This window comes from Oenanthe melanoleuca, chromosome 7, assembly GCF_029582105.1.
Source record: "Oenanthe melanoleuca isolate GR-GAL-2019-014 chromosome 7, OMel1.0, whole genome shotgun sequence".
Lineage (NCBI taxonomy): Eukaryota > Metazoa > Chordata > Aves > Passeriformes > Muscicapidae > Oenanthe > Oenanthe melanoleuca.
Window position 1 is genome coordinate 17552204 of NC_079341.1, and position 27336 is coordinate 17579539.

Here is a 27336-nt window from a genome sequence, read left to right on the forward strand (position 1 = left end):
GCGTTTATGCATCTTGGGTCCGTTTCCCCCCCACCCCCTTTTTTTTTTTTTTTCTTTTTTTTTTTTTTATATATATTTTTTTTTCTTCCTTTTTTTTAAAGAGAACGCAACCAAGCCTTTTGTTTAAACCCCTTTTTAGCTCGCAGGTACTGTGCACCCGAGCCCCGTTATTAGCCGGAGCACTCGCCGAAAGCGATCCCACCGCAGCCGCAGCGAGACCACTCCGACGGCGGCTCCGTCCAGGCCGGGAGCTTCAACGTTTTAGCAGAGATTTTTCTTTGCCCCGTGACAAACTTTGCCGTGGCTGGGGCGCGGGCGGGATGCCGAGGCGCGGGGCGCGGCGGCTGCCGCCCGGAGCGGGCGGGGGGGGAGCGGCCCGCGGCGCTCCGCAGCCCCGACAACTCCATAACGAGCGACTTGTCCTCAAAAATACCCACGCGACCCTCAGAACACGAGGCCGGGGATGCCCTCCAGCTTCGCAGCGATTTAATCTCCCCACCGGCGATCCCCCGCCCCGCCGGACGGCAGCGTGCGTGGGGGTGTATGTGTATGTGTGTATGTGTGTGTGGGGCTCCGCTCGCTTCACCGCCTCCCTCTCCCCATCCTCGGAGCCCTCTCGCCCCCCGGGCGGAGCGGAGCGGCGCGGCGGGCGGGGGCCTCTTACCGTGGTGCCACACCTCGGGGTGCCCGTGAAAGTACGACCCGATGCCGTGGCCGACGAAGAAGGGGCAGACCCGGAAGCCACCTTGCCATGCCACGGAGCTGCGGGGGCAAAGAAGACCTGTCAGGGTGTGTGCCCTGACTACCACCCCCGCTGGACGGCCCCAGCCCCTGCCACCGCGGTGCTACCGACACTGGGTCACCACTTTGCCACCGTTCCGAAAGACAGCCATTGAAGCGAGCATGGCTGAGCCATTGTTAGGTTTCAGAGTTAACATGCCTGCCAACAGAGGCTGGCAGCTCCTGTGCCAGCCCTGCTGTCTAGGTAAAACGGCAATGTGCTGTCTCCCTGCTTGATGGAGGGTAACCTTTTCCACAAGCACACTGGGAACCCATTTTAAGATGGCACAGCTGAAGTTGCCAAGTTGGGCATCCAAGGACCCAGCACCGTACCAAACTGCAGCCTCTGTCGAGCTCTCTGTAAGTGCAGAGTCTGTGCTGGGCTGCATGCCCAGGGGCCTGAACCTGGTTTCCTGCAGAAGAGGCTCCTGCTGCCAATAGGGAGAAATAAGAGCCCAACTACTTCACTTTTACAATACTTCAAACATTTAGTAAAATCCACTATTTACAATTTACTATTGGAAGTCCAGCAAATACATTTATGCTAAATAATAATGTATTTCTAAGGAACCTATTGCCACAAAGGCAAAGCCAAATCGTACCAATTACAGTGTTTCAGTTCTGCCTGCGAGATCTGCCCTGCCTTTCACGGCCTGCCTCAGGGAGAAGCATCTCTTGAGAACTGCCTGCAGGACTACAGCTGGGCACTGATCCCATGGTAGGAAAGCAAATTCCTATCCCAGTTCCCCAAAACTGGAGGACCTGGGCATACACGGAGTATCCTCTGACTGCTGGCCCATCCCACATCTGCAGGCTTCACTTTCAAGCACTCCCCATACTCAAGCAGTGGTGGAGGCAATGGTGGACAGAGTGATTTGAGGCAGCTCAGCCAGGAGGCCTGCCCATATCCAAACCAGAAAAATGCACAGATTCACAAAGATGGATTAGAAGTGACTAGAAAGTTACCCTTGTCCCTGTGTATCATCCCCATTCTATTTCTAAAATCAAACAGGAGCAAGAGAGGAAGGTACTTAGCCTGAAGAGATTTTGCCTATAATCTTACAAGCTTCATCTGCTTCTTTGAATGAAGGTAGGCACTGAAGAACTTCAGGTTTGTCTGTATTTACGTCTTAGGAAATGCTCTCTCACAGTTTCACTACAGGTGAAAAGCTGAAAAAGTTAAGAAACTCAACTAAAGGTAAAGCTGCTGCAGAAATTAAAGCCTGTTAATCCCCATGGGGTAGCTTTTATTCAGATGCAAAGTGGCCTCAGCTTGCTGTACAAAGTATTTTGCACATCAGGCTCCACAGACTCTGCAGTGCTGGCTCCAGTGACCATGGGTCATCGTCCCAGAATTTAATGCCACTCAATTGAGGGACATGCTGCTCCACCACAGTAAAACAGCAGTGAGAGAGTAGAGTTGGTTATAAGCAGCAGTGTTCAGACCTTAGAACATGTTTTAACAGGATTCATGTATTAGCTTTTACCTACCCATTGCTGTGATATAAAGACTCATCACATTTCTTCATTAACTCTGGAGAAGAATGGAAATTTCAGGTTTAGCCACCCCCAAACTCCAAAGTACTGGCAAAGAGGATTACTGATAAACCTAGAAACTGGGGCTTCATTTGTTTGCACTCAAAGCTCAGGCTTTATAAATCATTTAGATATACATAAACTTAATACACCAATTATTTTGAAAAAAATCAGGAAGGATTATGCAATGAGAAGTTTTACTAGAGATGGAAAATACTTTCTCCCCTGCCTTTCTATCATGTCTCCCATATCTGTGTCAGAGACTTGGTCTGCTGGCTATGATGCTGCTGAAGGCCAAGAAGTACAGGGAATGGTGTGGAGTTAGAAAGCCAGATTCCTCAGAAATATACACAAAATCCAAGATCTCCAGTGACCACACCCAGAGCAATGCAGATAATGATTCCCATATGAATGAAGTGATTCCCTGAAGAGAGATGGGAGAAGCCATCCATGCAACACCTGATAAGTTTTTCTTTCATCTTCTTCTGCCAGTGCACCCGATTTCTGCAAATCATAAACAAACACATTAACTGTTCAGCTTTGGTGATGTCCTTACATGGCATCCTTGACCACTGACAGAGCATGGTTATTTTTTGCACTACTACAGTATTTTTTTTTACCAGAAAAATTCATGCTCTGTAGCAAGACAGAAATACTTTCTCTCTGATCAGCTACTCTTCTGAGCACCACAGCTACATACTTTCCAGTGAGCAGAGGAAGCTCCAGCCTCAGCATTTAGCTGCTGCCAAGAAGGGTGGCAGTAGCAGCAGGAACAGCATGTTGGGCACCGAGTGCACAAACACCGGGGCACACAGAAGGCAGTGCTACATCAGTATCCGGTCCTCATGCAGTCAAAGAAATGGTTCATATGCATCTCAATGGTGAATTCTAACACTTTCTTGCCAAACGGCTTGAAAACAGCTCTGTTAGCATCAGTACTTCACGTGGTTACTGTCTGTGATCAAAAGAGGGGATCCTGGAGCTCACAGGGCTTTGACATCTACTCTGACAGACACCGCGCCCCTCCTTCTTCCCTCTTGTTCACATACAGAGCCTTTGGATTCTCTGCATAAAATGTAACATAGTCAACAGACTTGAAGTGACACACAGAAAATAAGTTGCAGGTATGAAACTCAGCCACTTGCACTTCAGAAGGTCCTATGACGACCTTCTGAACTCTGCACAACTACTAACTTTACTTTGGCTCTTACATCCTTGTGGAGTCACAATAAGACACCCAGCTTCCATAACAAAACAAAGCTGCTAATCCTAGCTACAACTTGCAAAAGTAATTCTGTAGATGTACATGTTGGCTGTAACTTTGAAACAGCTCTGAGAAGAGTGAATTGAACTATTGGTCTTGGTCAGCCTCTCCCATCTCCAGGATTACCAGGCTGTGGAATCTGACTAAAAAATCAAGATGCCTGGGAGTGGAGTATTTTTGCACAAAAATCCAAATGCCAGGGAGTGGAGTATTTTTGCACAGATTCACTACTTGTTGCTGACAACAGATCAACATTTTGGTCTCACTGTCTCGCTGCCCAGTTCAGGACCTGTCAGGGTGGCCTTTCTTTGCAGCTTTCCCATAAGACAACCTTACAAGATTGCAGCTCCCAACTTCATCAGATGCTTCTTGCACACAGGCAGCGTAAGCTTAGACAGCTGGAGGAGCCCTGATTGCAAGTGGGAAAGCAGTGAAGGCAGGAGGCAGAGGTTGGCATGGCTAAGCTGAGCTGCCTGGCATCTGCCATGGGAAAGATGTGCCAGTCTGCCAGTTTCCCTTGGAGGGGGCACATCCCAGCAGATCATTTCCAGAGCAAATGCTGGGGCAACAGAGGTACACCTCACAAGACAGCATCAAGAAGAAAAAAAAAGGCTCTTCAGAATAATCACTGTTAAAAATACCCAGTGACAACATTCATTATCACACATATTGATCTTTGCTGCATATTTGGGCAGAGGTGAATTGGGCAGGATTAAATGCATAATTATTTAGTGAGCTTGGTAGCTGATTTTATGTTTTGCTGCCATGTGCTCCAGCCCAGTGGCTGCAGAGTCAAGAGTAGCTGCAGTGCTGCTTTTCTTTTGGTGAAAGCAAAGCCAGGCCATGTGTCTGGAATTGGGATGGACTGGCAGTGACCTGGCTGGTAAAGGAACATCACTGAGGGCCAAGCTATCCTCCTGAAGCCATTGTCAGAGTCTGTCACATGGTGGTGTCATGCTTCGGAGAGTGGAGACAGCAGAGATGGGTGTCAGTTGCCATCTGAGCATCCTCTTCCCATGTTGCCAGACAACAGCTAATTCTCTGAAAGGAGGGATAAGTGTGGAGACATGCATTGCTGTCCTGACAGCAGCCTAACAGGGAAATTGCCACAAAGGAGGAACAGGAGGACTGACTCTCTAGAAAGCTTTCCCCGATAGTCAAGCTTCCCCTCAAAGGAGCTCTTGGGTGATAAATCCCTCCTGTTAAGCTGAAAAGCAGATTGAGAGAATTTCCTTAGGGGGCTGTCCTGTGCAGATTCCGTCGAGGAGCATTTTCTTTTCTTTTTATCAGATTTTGTCACTTTTTCCTCAGAGTAGGTCTGGTCTAGTATCCTCAGCACTCACTAAAGAAAAAAAAGTGAAACAATTTTCAGCTACTGCTTCTCTGGGCTCTGTGGTGGCACAAGGGAAGAAAGAATTTGACTGACTGGACAGACTACTTTGCTGCCAAGGATGAGCATCCTGGTGAACTGATCCTCAGCCAGGGATGCTTCTCCCATAGTGCCAGCTTCTCTTTCCAGGGATGAAACTTTATCCTGCAGAGCAGTGTGACATGAATGGTTGAAGTTGTTAAATAAATTTGTGTTATACTTCTTGGCAATGAATATACTTGAGAAACACTGAAACTGGTAACAGCCCCATGATAATTGTGTTCTTATGTAGGGATCTAATTTTTTTTTAAAATTAGAAATAATCAAGTTTGTCTTAGCTGTAATAATAGCAAGATGGCCACTGAACGGAATACTTTTTTTTTAAGTATTGAAACCAGACTCATCCTAAACTATATTTATTTGTGATAAAAAACCTATTTTGAATAGTACCGTAGTATCTAATTTGAGAAATTACAAAATTCTACAGGGAAAATATTCAAGATTTTTTTTTTTTTTTTAATATAGTAATCCTAGACCAAGGGAATGCACAAGTTCAGGGATTCCCTATTATGACAATAAATGCTGAGGTATAATTAGTAATATTTTTGAAAGCCAACAATTGTTTTTTGAAAGCAAGGTACATTTTAGTTTCAAACTGGAACACAAATTACTGTATTTTTCTTACAATACTGCTGAACTTTTATTTGAGGTTCTCTGTTTCTGAAAGCAGACATGATGGATTGAAATAAAAGATAATTTATTGCAATGCTTACTTTCAAGTGCAGAGAGAAGCAGTGTAATTGTAATTTACAGTAGCTGTCAAGGAAAATCTATCACAGATGACATTAAAATGACTTATTTTGCCTGAGCCACTTATTGTTTAAATGTGCATAATCTGATAGAAACAGATTTTTTTAAAAATCTGCTTTATATTGTTCTAAATTAATATCAAAACATATACTTATGAGTTAAACATTTTAAACCATTTATTAATACTTTCATCACTACTATTTTTTTTGTGGGAGTTGAAATTTGGTTTATTTAACAACATTACTTTTAAGTTCTTTAGCTCTCTACACTCATAACAATTTCATGCACTTTGACTCACTGTCTAAAAATCAGTTTTCAAACTAGATACATTTTTATCTGTAAACATCAGAAATGGTAGAGTAAAATGGACCATAGAGACCCATTCCATTTACACTGGAACTGATCAATACTTTTGATATGCCTTCCAGTAGAAAGAGATTAGCAAAGACCCAAATTTTTCTAAGCAAAGTAACTCACGAATCCATGCAATCTTTTATTTGTAACTTGTAGCCGATGGGAGAATGAACTGCTGTCAATGAAATACTCAGTATCAGCTATAGAGCTTCCATAACAAAGACTATGTTAGAATATTGACTATAAACTTACTCTGAGATATAATTACACTGAGACATACTGTAGAAAGGAAATATTCTCATTATTTGTGCATAAGATGCATTCAGCATACGACTGGAGCACCTTTATAGAAAAACTAATGAAAGAAACCTAGACACATTTCCACTCTGATGGACCTAAATGTTTTCATCTTGTAGGTCCTTGTTCTCAGGCATTCATAATATCTAACTCTTGTGAAACTTGAGATTTTGATGTATACGTATATATATATATATATATGTATTACATGTCTGTCTGCAAGCAAATGTCAAATGACAAATAACCTGAAACACACAGCTTCACCAAGTCAAGGTGAGCTTTCAGTAGAGGGAGTGTTAAAGTAGCTCTAAACAAATCAGCACATTTAAATCGTCAACATGATAAAATCTTGGGAAATAAAGTTAATGACCTGCAATTTCATATGTGGTTTTGAACAGCTACTGGCTTCAATTAATCTGCTTTGCAAAGGGGACACCGACTATATATTTACATTTTGCAAGTAAACTGACCTCTGTAGCAACAGAGCAAAAATCCAATGTCACATTCAACTCTGTTCTTTTCCTTCTTCTTTATTATTTTTTTTTAAAACAGCTAGAATTAATGTAGTGAATCTGTAATGAAATGCATTATCCTGCATGGAGATTTATCAGATTTTCCAACTGAATGCCATGCTTTGCTAGCTCTAGCTGGAGTTCACCTGCATGTTGGTGTGGCGTGTGGCTCTTTTTTGTAAAGAGTTAAGTTGAACACAAAAAAAGGGAACAAAGGTCAGCACCCAGCCGCCACTTGAATGTGAGATTTTTCTTTTTATTCCCCTTGATGTATACTAGGCTCTGTGTTATTAGTCTTAATGATGGAAAATTGTAGTGTTGATACAAATCTTTTTTTCAAAGTAGTAGGCGGGAGCTCCATTTGTTAGTAAGTTTTTTTGTGACTAAAAGCCATGGACAGTACATTTATGTAGCAGTAAAAGGCCTAGATGCTCTTTCCATAGCAGAGCTAATTATTCCTACTGTGACCTTACTGATCTACCCTGTTCCTAGTACATCTCATCTGCACGCCTGTTCCTCTGTGTAGATGGTGTCAGAGAATATGAAAAACCCTATAATGAAACCATTTTCATGATGGAGAAAGGCTACTGGAGTTGCACTTGCTACAAAGAGGCTCAATTATATGAGTAATTGTGATAATTTTCTACATTCATAGCCTTCAATGGGGAAAAAAGAATGAGAGCCACAAAAGAAAATTACTTTAACAAGAAAGTACAGAGAGTAAAAATGGAAGAAGAGACAAAAAGGGAGAAAAAATAACCAGAAAAAAAAGTTTAAAAAATAGATCTGGAGGGAGGAATAGCAAGACAGGGAGAACAACAGAAATGCTCAAAAAGCCTATGTGCAGCTGTGTTGCACAATTAAATTGAATTTTTTTTCTGCAGTTGATGAATGTGACTACTGCAAATGTGCCTCTGTAGTTAGCTATCATTTGTTGTTCCGTGACAGGAAAAGGATAATTACCTCTCAGAGAGAATCAAAGGCTGACATGCCCTTTAGACACAGCCATGAATGCAGAGCTCGATAGAATGCTTGAATAAGAATCCAGTGTTCTGTGCCCCCTTCTACTCAAGAATAAATTTTGTTAAAATGCAAGAGCACCACCAGTAAATTTGTTGAACCCTAGGTGTTCAAAAATATGAGGTGCATCTATCGACTCATCCCATTTGCAAAAATAAAACTACATTTTGAATTCACTTCTATTATATTCATGGACAGTAAGATAGTGAGATATGCATTAAATTTCTTTTCCCAGTAGGGGTCTGATTCAACATTTCCTATGAAAGAACAGAAAGACACTATCCTTTTTCTCCAGGCTAGTTAGCCTATAATTTAAAACTGTCAAAAACACAATTTTATACAAAGTCTTCAATAAAAGCTTCTCAGATATAACCCAAAGAGGTTTTACTAAAGTTTGATTCAGACTCTGTTACAATATTTTTAAAGCTATAAATACATCTAACTGATATTTTGCCGTTCTCTTTTTTTCTTAAAGTATTTGAAGATTTACAAAGAAAAAAAAAGGCAGCATCCTTTCAAGATGACTAAGCCTTGCAGCTTTTAAGTAATCAGAATGAATTCAATAGCTTGTTGGGACCATTAGCAGTCCGAAGAAGTATTGCTTAATGAAATGTATATGATATATGTCTATTTCTTTCTTTTGGCAAACATTTTAAAATAATCCATAGGTACCCTCAAAAAACCAAGACGCATTTTTATTTAAAGCCATCAGCAAAAGAGTCATGACTGCATTTTTGTGAAAGCTAGAAGAGATGCAAAATACGAAAAATCTCTGAATGTCAGCTCTTTTTTCCCTGTGACGTTAGCAGGCACTGCTCTTTGTAAGATCAGAAGCTCTCGAGTTAAATATTTTCGTAGTTTTTAAACAAAGAGCTTATTTATGTTGACTAATTCCTTTGTAACATTCAATGAAAACAATGGTTTCTAGCTGTCTTATACTGTTAGACATATGTGGTGTAGTGTCACACACAAAAAATAGACAAAAGCCCACTGCAAATTACATCTGTTAATTTAAATCTACTTTATGAATATCTTTGTCTTTTTCTAGTTATCTTTGCTGACCCTGGTGTAATTCACTTCAAAAAAAAAAAATACCTCTTACCAAGGAACAACATTATAGCTTGGCAGTTCACATACTGATATCAGACTGAAATGATGGTTTTGAATCATAAAACATGTCATCAGCTTTATACCAAACCACCAATAACCTTTGTCCCATTTGCCAGCCCTCCTTTTACTTGTCAATATAAGGCTTACCTGATTGTGTTTCCAATTACAGAGAAGGGAGCCCCTGGTCTGCAAGCTGCAATTGCTTCATCTCTACATTTCCTGGCAACCTCCACTAACTTTTCACCAGATTTATCCACATTGCCCACCAAAAAGGTTTCAGAAGTGTCACCATGGTAGCCATTGTAATACACCTAAACATATGCAGAAATGTAAAGACATTTTCTCATTTTGCATCCAGAAACAAATCATAGTCTTAATTAAATCTATTATTTCTAGGAACAAGCTGTATATTGGAACAGATAGACAGGTAAGTTATAATTGCAAGACTGGAAAAGCAAAACATTGCAGAGGGAAAAAAACAAAAATAAACCTTGAAAGACTGCAAGGTGCCTAAGGGTTGCCAATGATGCCAATTAAAAATTCAAGAAAAGCAGAAACTCTGCATTGGTGCCCAGCAGTGCACCAGGCAGTGACACTGCTCAGCTACAGGACACGAGGATAACTGGGCTGCCTGTGAGATGGGTGGGGGCTGTGGATGGGCTGAAGCAGGCTCTGGAGGCTGGCAGGTGCCCACCCATCCTGGCCCCCTGCAGCCAGGGAGCTGCTGGCACCCCAGAGGGGCATGGACTGAGCCCCAGCACTGGCCATGGGCATGGGGAACCTGTTGGTGGCTGGCAGGGAGGTGAATGCCTGCAGTCAGCCCCTGCTGGATCTCTGAGGTGACAGTCAGAGTAAACCCCATGGAAAGCATGGACCAAATCCACTGTAGGTGGATTTGCAGGTTTTCTTTAATCTCATTTTTAAGCTACAATGTGACATTAACATTGGATTTTACTTCTAATTTCTAGAGATGAATTTTGAGAAAATAAATGTACTGCTGTGGCACTGAAAAATTTCATGTTATGAAAATGAAACATGCTGTTTAATTAATTATGTATATTTTTTTCTTTTTCTTTTCTTGACATTTCATAGGTTTTAAATGTTAGCCCTCCCAAAATTCTCAGCTGAGCACAAGAAATCCTGGCTATGCACTATGGTGTTCTGCAACATGCTATTAAAATGGGGTTTGCAGCTCTGCACATGGGAGGCAGGCCCATAATTGTAAGACCAAGTGATATTTCCCTACAGAAAGACAAATTATAATGGTGCACAGTTTTGATCTTCTAAAACATTTTTTCTCCCCCAAACAGTGGGCAACTATCCTTCTACAACTAATTACTCACCGAGATCGAACCACTGAACTTTTGCCACTGGCAAGCTATTTGTGAAAGACAGACTCACATTCTTTTTGGTTGATTCCAAACGAAAAAAACCCCACAACCCCAAGAACCCCATGCTACAGACAGTTTATCTCAAGGTTTATCCTCAGGCTGAGATATAAAGAAAATGCAAGCCATAAGGAACAAGGGGTATTTTAAAGAAAGGTGAGTGCCAGCAAAGGCCCAACTGTGTTTGCCACTGCTTTAGTAAAAAGCAGCTGCAATCCTCTGCTCTACACCTTCCTCTGCCAGTTCAGACTAGCACAAAATCTTTTTAATTTTTTTTTTTTAATTTAATGCCTATTGGGCAGGTTTTAAAGTAGATAGTTCATACTTAAACTGAACTACTTTGTTTTTAGCTCTAGCAAGTAAAACACACAAAGCCCCAACATAAACATCATCATCCTAGAAAAGCAAACACAGATTTAAAACACAGGAGAGTTAAAAAAAAAAACAACCCAACAAACAACAACAAAAAACCCAACAACAAACTGAATAATAATATTTACTGCAGCCCATCAGCTGCAAAAACATATTTCTGATATTAATAAACTACAACCACAGCAACTGTAATACACTATTTCCTTAAAATTCAGTGAAAGAACCAAGTTGTAAGAAACATTAACCTGGTAACAATAGGCTGAAAATTGCACTATGCTGAGGATCCAGTAATGGATAACACTATTGTCTCTATACTAGAACACATTTTCAAGCCTACATGTTTCAAGCCTATAAAATTTGTATTTCATCTATGAAATGCTACCATCTTAATTGGGCTAAAATGGATTTTGTTTGTTCAGATAATTTGCACATAGTGCTAGATATTTATACTTAAAAACCTGACTATTATTTAATTACTTTATATAACCTGTACACAACCATAAACAATTTGTTGTGAAATATTTACTTTGATTTTTATTCTGTCCAGCTGTGAAATGTCCCAGTTTTGCTCATTAAAAATAAGCTAAGAGATCAGTTAATAATGCTAAAAAGTAGTATTTTTTCCTCAGCTGTTTTGGACTAAGCAATTAACACACACAGCACAGTTCAGTTTTAAATGACAAAAAGAATCTTACAACGATAGTCAGCAATTCTCATCCTTGCAGGAACCTTCACATTCACAGAAATGTCAAGATTTATTTTATTTTATGAGAGTAAATTAAAAGCAAATAAACATATGTCTGCAAAAAGGCCAGTTACATTTAGTCAGACATTTGTGAAGCAGAGTGGACAAGATATACATACTATGATAATATAAAAAATGTTTCATTTAGTTTATCATGGAAAGTGTCTGTGATATGAGTCTATACTTTTTTTCTAATCTAAGGTATCGTTATTATCCTGACAAAACTGAACAAAAAGTAAAATCAAAGAAATATTATTTAAATCCTTAGTTGTTGCAAACTGATTTAGTTTGATAAACAAAGCGACATCAGTTCACCAAAGTAAAAATTAAGGCAAAAAATAGAATTTAAAAATGCTAGATTGCACTGTGTAAACCTGATAGTCAGAATTATACAATTAGAAAGTATGGAGATGGGAAAGAATTTTAAAAGATCAAAAACACAAGGGAAACCAAATCCAGTTCTGGATCACATGTGAGTATATAATGGGGAAAAGGTCATTGACCCTAATTTTAATAGAAAAAAAATTTTAGAAAGCTTGTATCTCATGCTCAGAGGTAGGTCTGCTGAATATTTCTTTACTCTGCCAGTATGAAAATATTACCAAGTTACCAATAGGTCCTTTAAGGATTTTAAAAGCTTGTTTTTATGAGATTCTACTCCCTTGTATGTGACATATTATTGCAAAATAAGGTGGGATTCAAAAAACCTCTGTGTTCATACTAGAAATAAATCAGAAAAATAAAAACACGCACAGCAAAAAGAAAAAAAACTTATGCAAGACAAAAATATTTTTTTTTTCGTATATGAAATTAGAATTATATGCCAGTTCCTGCTCTTTCTTGCCCCTATGAAAACCCAGCCTGTGTTTATTTAAATAGCTATAATTGATCATTCCCTGGAAATATTAAGTCACAGTTATAACACACTATTTCTGTTTCTGCTCAAAAGGTTCAGGGCTTCTATACCAGAAATGGAACACAACACTACCTTTGGGGATTTTAATAAATGTAGGGAACACTGCTAGCAAAAGAGTTGCTGTCCAAATAGACTGACATACCCAGGCCAATGCAGCCTCTAATGACAGAGTAAGATAATGTCAGGCCCCACTCAAAATCAGCAGGAAGAGGAAGATCAATCTTGGCAGAGTGAAGGAAAAATGCTGGCTTTCTTCATGTTAGCTCATCTCATACATATCTATCTTCAGCTGCTGCCCAGTACTGTGGTGCTCTGCATTAACTACACAGTGGATCAATAACAATTACACCTTCTCAAAAACATGACACATAGCAGGATTGGGTTGACATTTCACTTAGGCCAACATTGATCTCAGTGCATCTGATTCCAGTCCTAAATTCAAGTCAAGCCTGGGTCTAGCTGGAATAAACACACAGTTAAAAACAAAAAAGGAAACCAGCTGCTTGTGCCTTGGCTCAGAAGTAAACAGCACATCCATCTGTGCATCCCCCATCTCCAATCCACTATTCTTCCTGTTGCTACTAGTGATTCTAAAGTTGATCAAAGACTATTTTTTATATGAATTACTCACCGTGACATCAATGTTGATAATATCTCCATCCTGAAGAGGTCGACTGAAACATAAACAGAAAAAAAAAGAATGGTGACAGACAGTTCCCAACAAAGGGAATATAAGAATAAACACCTAATGACACATACATAAAAAATCAAGGGGTAGATATTTTGTGATGGAGGAAGGCAGAAGCAAACAGAATAACCATTTTTAATGTTCAGCTCTGACTATTTAGAGAACAAGTGTAGCTGAATATAAAATAATGAGAAACAACTACCAGAAAAACATATCAACACCTGAAAAATCTACCATTATATTTATTCTTTTTCTCTCACTAGGGTTCATATTTTACTTTGTGAGTAGCTGAATGTATTGAGAATATAAAAAAAATCCCACGTAAATTCAAATATATTTATTCCTTAGCCTATACTTATTTTGCTGGATGAACAAAAAATCAGACCATACTGGGTTTTTCCCCCCACACAAACTAAATTCAAAATGCACTATGCTATTTTTCTCTAAGTGTCTAGAAAAATAAAATAAAATAATGTCTTTTTTTCCTATTTCACATATACTTCTGTAATAGCTATCAGGATTATAGGGTAACATGTTCTGCATCTACAATGCATTTAAGTACGACATTTAGTTAAGCTGAAGTATATTCAATATTAAATACAATTTATTAATTTCAATTTAACATTTTAATTTTCATTTGTAAAATGTACATTATTGAGGAAATACCTGTCAGGAATACCATGACATACCACGTTGTTTACAGAAGTACAAACAGATTTTGGAAAACCTCCATAGCCCAGAGGTGATGGATAGGCATTCTGTCTGATTATTTCATGATGAACAATGGAATCTATTTCTTCAGTTGTCATGCCAACCTAAAATATCAAACATAACATCCTGTTAAAAAAGCAAAGACAGTTTCTCATATTTACTGAATGTGATTGCAGCCAAGCTTCAATGAAATACTGGATGTTTCAAACACGCTGCTTTGATACAGAATGCAATATTGTCTGATATACTCTATTGATATATGGACTGTTTTTAAAAAAAATATATTTTAAATAAAGCATGCAGTACAAATGAGCACTCAAAGGTTCCTATAAAACCTAAAATCCTGTCTACTTCCTTTCTGTTCTTTTTTCTATATCTACTTTCTCAAAGACACCAATTTCCCATGGCATCGTTTCAGTAGCTGCTATAGAAATGTCTTGATTCAATGCTTTCAGTTCCTTAAAACACACCATTACTTTCCCCCTCTATTTATAATATAAAGGATATTAAGTCTTATAATTGCCCAGTACATTCACCATAATGTATTTAAGCATTTTAAGAAATTGTTTTCCAGGTATTCCTAAATTTTATAAAACATCAAAATAATTAGGTTCCAATTTTAAGGATATTTTACTTAAAGTTGCCATAGCCTGGATGATCATAATGAATCTACAAGTTCTGACCCACATTTTTAGAAACCTTCACTTTTATGCTTGATGTTTTCTAGATCCATATTTTCCTAAAGATTTTACATATTAAAAAATATTCTCTCATAAATAATTCAACCATTTTCTGGGTATCCATGGAGTGCAAAGTGCACATGCTTAAAATAACATTCTTGCTTTTCTTTTGGATCAACTGTGTCTGTGGAATGGTTGGAGCTGAAATTTGGTAGGGAAACCTCTCTAATTGAGAAGTACTTTTGAGGGTTCCTCTGTAAATTGAGTTTGCTTTGAATGACTTCCAAGTCTTTGAAAATCATACTTTGTATAGATACAAGTACCATTCTTAGCACACTGAAGGAAATATCACAGTGGCTGTGATTTTGGAGTAACATGTGGAATACAGGTAGGCTGTGGTGCAGGAGACAGTTACATATTGAAATACTGCGCAGTCAATACAGGCATGTGCACTTGTGTACTGTGCTGAGGATAAAACCACGTCTGTTTACTCAGCTGAATTTTGTTCAGCACAGAAATGTTTGGCAGGTAAGGAGCAATGAAAGTGGGTTCAACAGCAGGACTTGGGATTACTGCAGATGCCCCCTGCTTTGCAGCGGCCATGGCAGCCTTGGTGCTGGGATGGCAGCTGCAGCCTTGGCAGGCTGTCTGGATTGGATACAGCAGCCATTGGTACCAGATAAGCTCAGGTTTGTTGCTCCTGCCTTTGCTCAAACATCTTCATCTTTAGCCCACAGACAAATTGAACTGCTATGTACCTGACTGGCTGCTGTCTACTGCTGCTCTGCTCAAGCAATTTGATGTGGTTTTTGGATACTCAGCACACAGATCTCTGGTCTCTGCATGACTCACACTCTGTGAAAAGTTCTGCTTTTAACAGTATGTCCTTTACTTTTAAAGATACTTTTGCTAGCTGGGCAAGTTTGGGGTGGCACCTGCTGTGCCCCTAATCCCTTATTCGGAACAGGGCAATTCAACAGAATATAATAAAATATTTTCATGTCATAGAATCTGCAGTTTTATTCCCAAATCTGTAACTCAAACCCAGGAAAGCTATCATATATAATACTGTATTGTAATTTGAAATCCCACAGGCAGTAATGGCAACATCAAAACCATATTCAAACTGTATCTCTCTGTATCCATGGATTATAATGCACCTTTGTTATATCGGGAGATCTTACTGCCACTAGCTAAAGCACAGGTAAGAACCAGTTTGGAGGACTTTGTGTGCAAGGTGGCCTCAGCAAGATAAAAGGAACAGGTGGAGGGATAGGACTCATCAGGTAAAATACAGATGTAGAGTTTAGTTTATGAGAATAGGCTAAAGGAGCTTGGTTTATTTTAGTCTGGTGCATAGCTCTACTCCTGCATGTAGGGGAAGATTCAAGGAAAGGCTCAGGAAGCTGTTTAAAGAGCACAAGAACAGATGGGTATAAACTAACCATGTGCAGAAACAGATTGGAAAGCAGAAGATGCTCACTGTCAATGGGGGAGAGTTTTGGAGCATCCTTCCAGTCAGGGGAGTCTTGAACAAACACTTGTGTAAAACAGAGCTCACCACCAGTCTGTGATTGACCTGGGCCGTGGTCTCAGCATTGCAAACCCCAAATGCCACATCCCTCCCAGTACACAGGTCCTGGTTATTATTACCTTATACACCTTTTTGCTCCAAAACATTAATTATTTGTGTGTAGTATTTTGCTATTATCTGCAATATATCACTATTACTATTATATTAGTATGATTTGGCACATAATATGAACTGGGTTATAAACTACACCATACTGCATACATGTGGATTTCCACATGATAACAACCAAAGAGTACTTGTGAAAAACTGCTCTCACTCAAAACCCACATTGCACCCCGATCCTTTGGAAGAATGTACACGCCTTTAACTTTAAACTAGTAATTTTTATTGTACTGAGAAATAATTGAACAATAAAAAGTTAAACATGCACAAAGCTATGTAAGATTAAAGCTTCAAGCAATTTTGTTATTTGCCATCCCAGCTCTAGAACTAAACCATTGTGAAAAAGTGATGATAGCTGAAAGAAAAATCCCTTTTTAAGTCAATGGCATTGACCTACAGTCCCCATCTATCTCTGCATCTCATAGCTACTCAACCCATTTCACCTTATCCAATATGCTATTACATGAAATACCAAGGTAAGGCTAAAAAAGCATTTCTTCATCTGCAAAACCTGGTGGTAGTAGGCTCCTCCCCTCTACATTTTTTCTTGGGAGGTATCCTAAAAAGCATACTGTAGGAAAATTTCTGGAAATCATGAGGCTTTATTATCAATGCATGCTGGAAAACCGTGTAGAATTTGGCAGGCGTTTTTTCCAATGACAGCTCTATGAGTTGTACTGGATCCCACAGGACAGTGAGGGCTGAAGGATGGACAGGAATGGAGAAAGCAGACCAAGTGTGGGCTTGTACACATGCCAAGCTGGAAAGCATGACATATGAGGAAGATGGGCCATGAAATGAAAGGAAAAAATGCAGCATGTGCTTTAGGAGAAACTCACATAATTTGACACAATCTGAAGAGAGGGAGATTACAAACACAGAGATATCACACCTGAGCCAATAACTATGCATTACTTAAGTCCAAAGTATAGAAATAATTTAACAAGCATTTCTTGAGCTGAATCAAAAGTTAATAAATCCTTATTTTTTCAGGATCACACTTAAAGTTGGTTGCACATTACAGGAAAGTTAAAGGAACAAAAAAGTAGGAACAAAACCTAAATAAGTGAAAGCATAAAAGACACCCAAGCTGTTATGGGACTTATGTAACTGTTACCTTTAAGCCCTTTCCAGCCAGAAGCAGGACATGACGGGCCAACTGACAAGCTTGACGAAGCCCTTGAATCTGATCTTCATTCTTAATTTCTATGTCGTCTCCCCAGTCTGGTACAATGCCTGTCGTCACATAGTCTGGCTTCTTTATGTGCTTGGAGAAAAAGGATTGAAAATGAAGATCAGAAAACTGAGCACGACAATGGGATCATTTTCTCAGATACTGCCTCCTGCTTCATGGCAGCTTGCCCTTTCTGTCGTAGTATCGACCTTCCTAAGCCATCAGGGCAAACCCTCAAGGCTGCCTCAGTATTTCTTCCACTGCCCTTTTGAACTTAACATTGCCTGTTACTACTGACTTACACAGTCTGTTAGCCTTCCAGTGCTGAAACCCCAGATACCACAGCTGACTTCCAGCACAGACAGTCTCAAGTTAGGAAACTGGGAGAAATACTTAAAAACTCTTCATTTTCTTTTGCAAAGTGGGACATTTTCTACAAAAAGCATCTAAACACTGGAAGTGATAGGATGAATGTGCAGAATTAGTCTCAAAATTAAACCAGATCAAATCCTATGTTTCTATTTCAAATAAAACTTCTATTGACAAATCCATGAGAACCTTAGGATTTAACTGATTTTAATTTAGTTCATATGCTGTGCTCAAATTTGTTCATCTACAACATTACACAAAGATATCCCCATTTGCTATGTCAAGGGAACTATAATAAACCTCATTTTTTCCACGCAAGCCCTTCTCAGCTCTTGAATGAGGTGAAATTTAATGTCCGATTTTTTAAAATCCACAACAATTTAACAACTTTTATAAACGTGAAAGCTAGTGAGAACAGTAAGGTCTTGCACAGAGTTGGAAATGCACATTCTCTCAGATGGTCCTGGGCTGTTTCACTGGCTGCAGAAGAATCCCTTTGCTCATGACAGCCAGGCTGATTTTCTGCCATGCTGGCTACAGGGTGAATTTTGCACCGATTTCACAAAATAGAGTCAAGCTGGCAGACAGAAAACAAAGTAGGCATTTTGGCTGTACACAAAACAACCATACAACAACAGGGTGTAGGAGTAACAAGAGTGGGTCAACTAATAAACTCTATTGGGACTTTAAATAGGAAGACTACTGTTACTGTTACAGGTATTTTATGTCTAATCCGATAAAAACTATGAAACTACCTTCAGTGAACTTATGTCAACAGAATTTCAGATTCCTATTTCTTTAAAATTAATGCACTATCAACCCTAACTATGTTCTATTGAAGTAGTTTGGGCCTTAGCTAAAAAAAAAAATCCAACAAAACAACACTATTTGTTAGATTAGCAACTCCATCCACAGCATCCTTGCTTTCCCCTTGGAAGGAACTTACCTATTAACTGAGACATGATCCTACTGACCCCTAAGAACTGTGAAGGGAGAAGCCCAAAGCAGTGTACATGCAAATGTCTATCTGGACAGTTTCCCACCAAGATCTCAAAAAAGCCTGTTATTTCAATGTGATTTCTGGCATACTCTGAATAAAAGTAGTAACTTTGCCCTCAAATTTTCAGAGTTCACAGACATGGACTGATTTTTAGACATCTGAGAACTCTGATCTGAGGAGACAACTTTTCATTATGACAGTATATTTCTTCCTCTTTATCCTAATAGAAAAAAATACAGAAAATAAAGTTTTAAAATTCTATGATTTTTAAGCTTTTGAAAATATATACAGCATGTAACCCTGTGTTCTCCCTGCACAGCCTCTTAGGGCTAAGAGCCCTTCTTTCATCAGTCTTATCTGCTTTTCTAACAACTTTTTAGTATATCTGGCCCAAAGAAATGCCCTATATTTGGCATAAGAAATCTATATTAAAATGAAAAAAAAAATTGTAAAAAGTACTAATACACAGTGAAGCACTGTGTAGAAAGGGTACTTTGGTTGCTTCAAGCTAAAGGAAAGATACTAAACAGTTAATCTGTATGCTATAATTAAACAGGGGAAAAAAAAGAAAAGGAAAAAAAGGAAACCAGAAGTGGAGCACATGTTAAATTTGCATTTGCATCAAAAACTCCCTTTTGTCTCTAAAGTAAATAAAAACAAAAATATATGTTGCAAGGAAAAAGAACACTCAGGCACAAAAAAAAAAACAAAAACAAGTTTAAAACATGCAGTGGGGTTGCAGGACAGCTACCAATAGGTATTGTACGTTCTCTTTCTGACAGAACTAAATAATAAAATAATCAGCAAAATATAAGCATTTTTATAATTAGCTTGCTAGAGATTTATGCAGAAGGGGACTCAGATGATCATGAATGATTCCTACTGACTTCTGGTAAGAATATCTACAATTGCTCCAAATAAGAATCTGGACCCAGAATTGTCGACAGATAATTATAATACTCACATTTATTCTGCTATAACTGAACAAGCCCCAGGTTTGAACTCCCTCATAACTAAATACATCACTGTGTTTAACATGGTAGACAGCTGAACATCAGCTCTCCTATTTCAAATACCAGACCAAGCAACAGGACAACGATCCAACCCCCAGCTGTTGGACAACAAATACACTTGATCATGACTGCAATCAAACTCTCCACTGGCTGAAGAATAGATTAGGTAACAGAAATTGCAGTACCTTAGGAACTCGGTGAGCTGGAGAAACCATGGCTGGCCAAACTATACTATAAGCAGCATTTCTTTGTCCCTGAAAGAAGAAGCATCTTTGCTGATGATTGCTTGAGTGCCTGTGCAGGTAGTTATGACTGCACAAAGAAAAGATTATGTGGCAGCCAGTCACAGAACCTGTTAACAGATAAATTAAAAATTATTAACATTTTTTTCTACTTCCACATTCCAAAGTGGAAAGCATGTAAAAAGAAGGGCATCATGTAAAACAAAGCACAGAACTCATGTTGCCGCTAAGGGTAATTCAAATCTTGTACTGTTTAGGAAAGAGCAGAAAGAATGGAAAGAAATGAGAATACAAAAACATCCCAAGCAATACTTTGATGCTTTAGAAAATAACAAATCTACTTTGGTTTGATGCATTAAAAAGCAGTGTGGGTAAATTCCCCACAGTTTACAGACAGGAGTGATGCTCTAACTGCCCTCTGCTTGGAGCAATTTTGCACGGCTGCACTGTTCAAGGCTGGGCAAAGCAGTTAATAAGGCACAATAGCAAGACAAGAGAAGACAAAAAAAGAAGATGCAATGTTATTTCATACAATATTTTCAGCTGTATTTTTTGCACAATTGGTCGCAGATTTGAGCATTACAAAGGTAATATTGCTCTTTGTCTTGTTGCTCAAGACACAGAGAACAGTACATTTTGTTCAGGGGTAACAGAAGAAACTTCAGGAGATATTTTTAATCTTGGTCAGAAGTAATTGAAGGGATTATATTTGCAATTTATTTCGAGTATTTGAATCAGATTTCCATTTAATTCACATGGGAATTTGGGGCAAAATTTCATAGCTCAAACTTAGTTGTTGGCCAATGACATATTTTGCCTCCACAAAAAAGGATAAAGAGGAAAAAAAGAAAAAAGGAAAAAAGGGAAAAGAAAGGGTAATTGAGGCTCAAAGGCTCTCAGACATAAAAACCAAAATAATGCACCACAAAAGAAAATGCTAGCATCAAAACCAGGAAATTCAAAAGTATTATTGACACTGCCCAATTACATTACAATTACACACAGTGTGTATTTCCACTACTCAAATGTTCTACAATATAAACATAGTTTTTTATCTGAAACATAAGTTTAACATAACAGTGGATCTGCTTCTGAAAAATGTCATTATGTATACAAATACAAGAGCAATCTTGTGGCAAGTAACCCAGATGAATAATTATTCTACAGTAAAAAGTTTTTGTTTAAACAGAAGCAACTAAACATTTTTATATCATAGAAATTAAGAAATTAATCTACTGCGCATTTTGAAACTATGTAAAATGTTTATTTCCAGAAGAGTTTTTTTCATATCTTGCATGTTTTTATTCTATTGTACCTTCCTTCCTTTCCTTTGGATGCATTTATCATGTTTAGATGCAGAAATTATCCTTCCACATGTGCAATCTTTCAAAGACAGCCCTTTAACAGTATTCCATGACTTTCAGAAGATTTGAGTTATGCACTAAACTCAGACTGAATGAAATTGTTGCATCGGGGTTGCGTTAGAAATGTTCTTGATTGTCTCTGTGCACTGGTCAGAGTTACATTTAGGTACCAGTATCTGAAAAGTTAAAACCTAGGTGTAGAAACTTGTACTCAAGAAATTTTTACTGTTTTGTTGTTGTTTTTTCTTAGTTTGTTTTGTTTGGGTTTTTCGCTTGGATTTTTGTTTTGTTTTTGTTTAACGTGTTGATAAATAACAAAGAGAAGCTGAAGGGTGGAGCTCAAGCCCTCAGTATAACCTAAGTACACAATGGCCTGTTTCAAAACAGAAGGAAGTGTCTTCAAGGAGCTGCCCAGTTAACAGTGGGCTGGATTGATTAGGTAGCCTATTAACTAGAATTGAAACAGCAGACTCATAATCTACTTTCCTGGAGTCTCCTTCACAAGAAAAAAAAATCATTGCCCAATTAACAAAAACCACCAAAACATACAAAAAAAAAAAAAAAAAAGAAAGAAAGGGTCACCTAAACTGCAACTGTAAGCATGACCAAAGAACCCAAAGAATCCTACAAACTCCCTGTCTGGTTTGTACATAATCTTCTGAAGCAGCAACTTTTGGGCCATCAGAAGTAGCAATCACTCTGACAGTGTAAGCCAAGTTGCCTCTTTTATAAAGTGCAGTTGAAGTACCTTGCTCTTAGCACAGCTAAAGGTATTACAAATATATTAAAACTCCACTCTCACTGATGTGGTTAGCTGAGGTCCACATGGACATCAATATGTGAACATGTATTTTAAATGCTCTGCTTGGTGCTCCCCGGGCACTTTGTCTACTGTCACAATTTAACTGGGGAAGAAAACGTACAAGTGTGCTTGTCAATTATTCCCAACATGCTCCCCCAAATATACACTCTTAAATACATTAAACCATATTCATGGGTGCATGTCTATTGACTAGTTCACATTCAGAAGGGATACCTTTTTATTCGGAATAAATTTTTTACCTCTATTCTCCCAAAGATACACTGCAAGTGTTGTCACAAAATAACAGGATAATAAGGTACTGTAGCCTGTTGTTATTCTACTAACTACTCATTATAAACCAGATGCATACAAAAATATCTACTACTTGAACAGTTGAAATAAGACAAGCAAATAAGTATCACCATTCTAAAGTACAATTCCTAAATTATATCACAAGAACTATAAACACAGGACAACTAAACCTTTATTTGAAATATAAAAAATTATACGAGAAAACATTCTCCTACAAAGTAAAAATAAAATTAAATAAAATGGCATTAAAATACAATGAAGTTACTGGTCTATAATGAAAATCTGGACTCCATCCACACACTTCCTTCCTTAAGAAGACCTTTAATGCCTCCACAGCTCCTTTTATTTTTCAAGTTCCCATATTCCCAGCTAATTCGATATAGCAACATCATCAATCACCTGAGACAGGAACAACTGTCTGTATTCTCTAAGTCTGGCTCACAGATTCCCTCCTCCCCACCCCTTACACCCATCAAAGCTTTTCTCAGTGCCTTTATTTACTTCTGCAACACTGGTGCTCAAGCACATCCTTTTGTTAAGCTTTCTGTGTATACTAATTACTGTAAAATAGTTCATAACCATGGCATTTATGCATCTTCCAGCAGAAGCTGCAGCCACTGGAGAGCATGGCATGTGAAGCTGGGTTGGCTGGTATCAGACCAGCACAACCAGGACACAAAGTTGACCCTTTAAGTGTTTATTCTGTACTCAGCCAACAAGGCTACATCACCTGCCATAAGTAACAGAATATTTACTATCAGCTGCACTAAGGAGAATCAGCAGCAGTGTTACCGAGTCACATCAGCGGCTCGGATGGATGGAGCACAGAAAATTCCTGACAACTGCTCCGCTGAGCCGCCAGAGAATCCCACTGTGCACACAGTGATCCCATCCGTGTGCACACAGGTCCTGCCGCAGCCGCCGCATTCCTCAGCACACCTTCCACACCTCCATCTGGATTGATAATATAAACATGCACTGTGAGCTCTTCTGAATTACCAGATGAATTTATCTTGCGTGGAAATTACATTTCCTTTTAAATGAGTCAGTCAGAGGGGCTGAATATGGCATTCAAGAATTGTGATGGGTGGGAGCATTTTTAAGTGACTGATTTTGCAGCACAGTGTGCCCTATATTTATTAGCCTTTTACTCTAGGGCTATTTTAATTGTTATCTGTTCATGCATGTTACACTATATAATGAAATGCTCCCATTTCACTCCTAGAGTGGAGAGTTTTTTATGTGTATCTCTATTAATGACCCTTAATTAAGTTGATTTTAGTAATTTAAATGTGATTTTCCTCTGGTCAAGAAGTATTTTTAACGGGAGATGTTGAAAATGAACTCTCACATAAGCCCTTTTCTAATGCTTCTTGTTTAACAGTTACAGCAATTTATCAAGCTATGTTTCCAATGAATGAAGTGTGGGGTAGCTGGGCAAAAAACTGCTCATTTACATGATTCATCAAATGTGATTGTTAGCAACCATTTTTTTGGTATTTATTCATGAAAGATTTAAATTTTTTAAGCAATTAACAAAAAAATAGTACCAATGGATAAACTTCATACCAGTTCTGAGCTACAATAAATAAAAGGGCACATCTTAAAAGAGACAAGAAATAAATTAACATCTTTTAAAATAATTTAGTCATAGTTTCAAGAGAAGCAGAGTACCAAAATTATTTAGGATTACAAGAATTAACATCCAAAACTATTTAGGAAATAAAATCAACTTGCTCTTGATAAAGTTAACATCAAAAGTATTGTTCTGACAACTCTTTTCAAAATATGTGATTTTATGTTTCTTTTTAAACTGAAAAAAGAATGGCTGTGGAGATTTTTTTACTATATAATCATTTGGAGGTAAAACACTAGAGACCTTTCATTTGGCTTGTCAGGTAATTTTAATACTCTAGCATAATTTAGGTTCTTGTGCAAATACTCATTTTGCTGAAACTTCTGAGGATTAAAATTTTAAATTAGGTACTAAAAATCACTAAGGGTAACAATATGTGGAATCCTGCCAATGCAACTAGGTAAGAATACGTAACTTCTTAACTGCTAATTGCCAATGTTCCCATTTTTCAATCCAAAATAATGGCTGTGGTTTGAAAGATCTTTACTTGTAATTGTAAGTCTAACTGTCTAATAAAACACTGACTTTGTAACCCCTCATGCAAAGGTATGTCCAAGCTTCAAAAATAGGATGGGGAAGATTAAAGGTTCTTTCCAGCTCTGTGTAACCTGTGTAGCAGAGGAGCAGCTCACATTTCACATGCAATAACCTGTGCATTTAAAAAAAAAAAAAAAAAAAAGGAAAAACCTCCAAGAACAACATAGGGAAATGCCTGAGGCAGAAGTTGAAACTGATTGGGCAAAGTAGAAGGACAAGAGCCCTTGAAATTAAACAAAAGCAAATTCATTCTGTTGACAGATGTTGATTACATCAAAGCCATGAAAGAACTTTTTTTTGTTTCTCTTTTTTTTTTTTTCCTTTTTTGCAACTAATACCTCCACATTTTCTGTACATTACGGATATAATGTATCTTAATCAACATAATCCAACACATGATAATTCTCAAATTTGGTAAAAGTATATTGTAAGAAGGTCTTAACGACAGGCTTTTCCAAACAAGAGTGTATTCACATGGTCATGTCTGCATACCCGTGCTGGTCACGCCATCATCAGCCCCTTACTTCCAGGGGTTAACTGCTCTGGCAGCCAAATAAAATACAGAGAGCGCTGTGTAATTATGGAGACAGTCAAAGGGCAGACTCTATTTTGAAATCTATTTGCACAGACAAGGTCTTCCAATTTCGCTTACAGGAAACAAGCTGGTAAAGGGGGTCTCCTCCTCTCCAGATGCTTTCCACACGTTTTTCCCACATCAGGAAATCGTGGACATGGACACCATGCAGCACTGTTTCCTGGATTGCAGAACTATGTCATTACAAGGAGAAGAGCAAGTCCGTGCTTGTGAGAAATATTTCCTCCTAATTGGATGTATTAGGGGAAAGCAAAACCCTTAAGGACTACTGAAAATGTGACTAGCAGCAATTTGTAAACAGGACGCAGCCACAGCTGTCACGATGGTACTGGAAAAGAGAAAGCAGAAATGAAAGGGTAAAAACACTCTGTTTTTAATAGCATGATTGGGGAAATGAAATATTCATCAGGATAGATGTGACTTCAGTTACAAGAGCAACACATTGGTGAAAACTTCAACAACAGCATGCTTACGACTCTACCCTGATAAACCAAAACACAGGCCAGTATCTTGCAAACATTATATTCTAATTGAGATTGTTTTATTTGATTTTTCTGGAAATTAACAACAGAATTTGTTTAGTTAATAGAAGCATTAACAGAACTGTTCTTGTTACTCTCCTAAGAGGCAATGAAGCAAAGCAATAGTTGAACAGTGACTGACTCCAAGGAAGAAGAGTCAGCCCCTCTGCCAGCACCACTGTCACTCTTCCATGCCACTGAAAAAGTCAGTTTTGGCCTTCAGTTATGCTCTTTGCTAATTACAATTCTACCCTTACTTCATGCAGCGTGGAACTGGGCAATTTGTTGGCTATATGCCAATATAAATGAGTTTGTAAATTTATAAACTACATGGAAACAGATTCTTGTTTGGCTTTACTTACTATGATTCAGTTGAGACTAACAGGCTAAAATGATGAATCAGTGCCTTCTGGAATAGTGCTGTGCTTCAAATTTATTATTCAGTCAAACTTAGGACCAACAAAATAGCTGTTCTGCAAGTTGGTAAACTGGGAAACCACAGAGAATCAGAACCCCTTCTATTTACAGGAAGGATGACAGCCTAAGGGTACTTCATCCCAATAATAACAACATTCAAGTACCGGTGCCCAGGTCATGACAAGCCATGACCCTCCCCATAGCTTCTTCAGGAAGCTGGCTCGATGCCACCTTTTATCAGCAGCAACTGACAGTGCAACTTTAACAAACAAGAAGAAAAAATCAGTATTATATCCTTCAAAATCTCCTTTGACCAGTTGAGCAGTTCTGTATATATACACATATATGGAGTCACACCAAAGCAGTATAAGAAATAAATTAACTGACTGATATCATTAAATAGTATTCCCCCTTTTATTATAGAATTTTAAAAATAAAGAGTACAATCTAACTATAGCTGAGTGATATTCATTAATATACCAAAGGAAATGAATTGTCTATTACAGAACACGGGATCAAGCAGTACAGACACTGGGAACAGGGTATTGCAGTCCTCCAACAGAGCCTTCCATCCCAGTGTTATTTCTACTACATTTTCTGTCTCAGACAGAAAAACGAAGAAGAAAATAAAAAGACAGTGTTGTCTAAAGCAATATCACTGCAAAATGAGATAAGTCCAGTACAAAAGCTGGACAAAGCAATATTAAGGGTTTCAATCACAGTTACTATCAAGGGAATTCAGGCTCCAGATCACAGCATCTGGCAAGTTTCAACTTCTCTGACTAGCAGGAGAAACATTCCTCTTATATTACTGCATTCCTTTATTGAGTAAATTAATTTATCATAAAATGAATAAATTAGAATGAGAAACATATCTGTTCAGGCTTCCATATTTAAAAACATTTTCCAAACACTTTCTATCTATCTTTAGATTTGGTTATTATATTAATGATTTTGATTTTGTAGGGAAGTAACAACTATTGGAAAAAGTTAGTTTAAAAAATAGCAGTTGTTTCAGATTAAAATAATAAGCTATTCAAACACACACAGCACAATACCAAATCTTGTTGTTTATATATGCACCCACCCACAGCTCTAACATTCAT

At 38.3% G+C, this 27336-nt stretch overlaps 1 protein-coding gene across 5 annotated transcripts in view; it reads right to left on the reverse strand.

Moving 5' to 3' along the window:
- METAP1D (methionyl aminopeptidase type 1D, mitochondrial) overlaps positions 1-27336 on the reverse strand; it is a 43372-nt gene that overhangs the window by 1476 nt on the left and 14560 nt on the right. For 2 of the 5 annotated variants that reach the window (XM_056496163.1, XM_056496165.1), the window contains exons 2-8: positions 25350-25620; positions 19990-20156; positions 17366-17515; positions 13828-13976; positions 13105-13147; positions 9200-9363; positions 665-762 (exon numbers count right to left, since the gene is read on the reverse strand). In XM_056496163.1, the coding sequence (XP_056352138.1) occupies positions 665-762; positions 9200-9363; positions 13105-13147; positions 13828-13976; positions 17366-17515; positions 19990-20156; positions 25350-25413 (835 nt within the window). In that variant the 5' untranslated portion in view covers positions 25414-25620. The remainder of the gene's footprint in view (positions 1-664; positions 763-9199; positions 9364-13104; positions 13148-13827; positions 13977-17365; positions 17516-19989; positions 20157-25349; positions 25621-27336) is intronic. The other 3 variants (XM_056496164.1, XM_056496166.1, XM_056496168.1) reach the window with 2 other exon arrangements.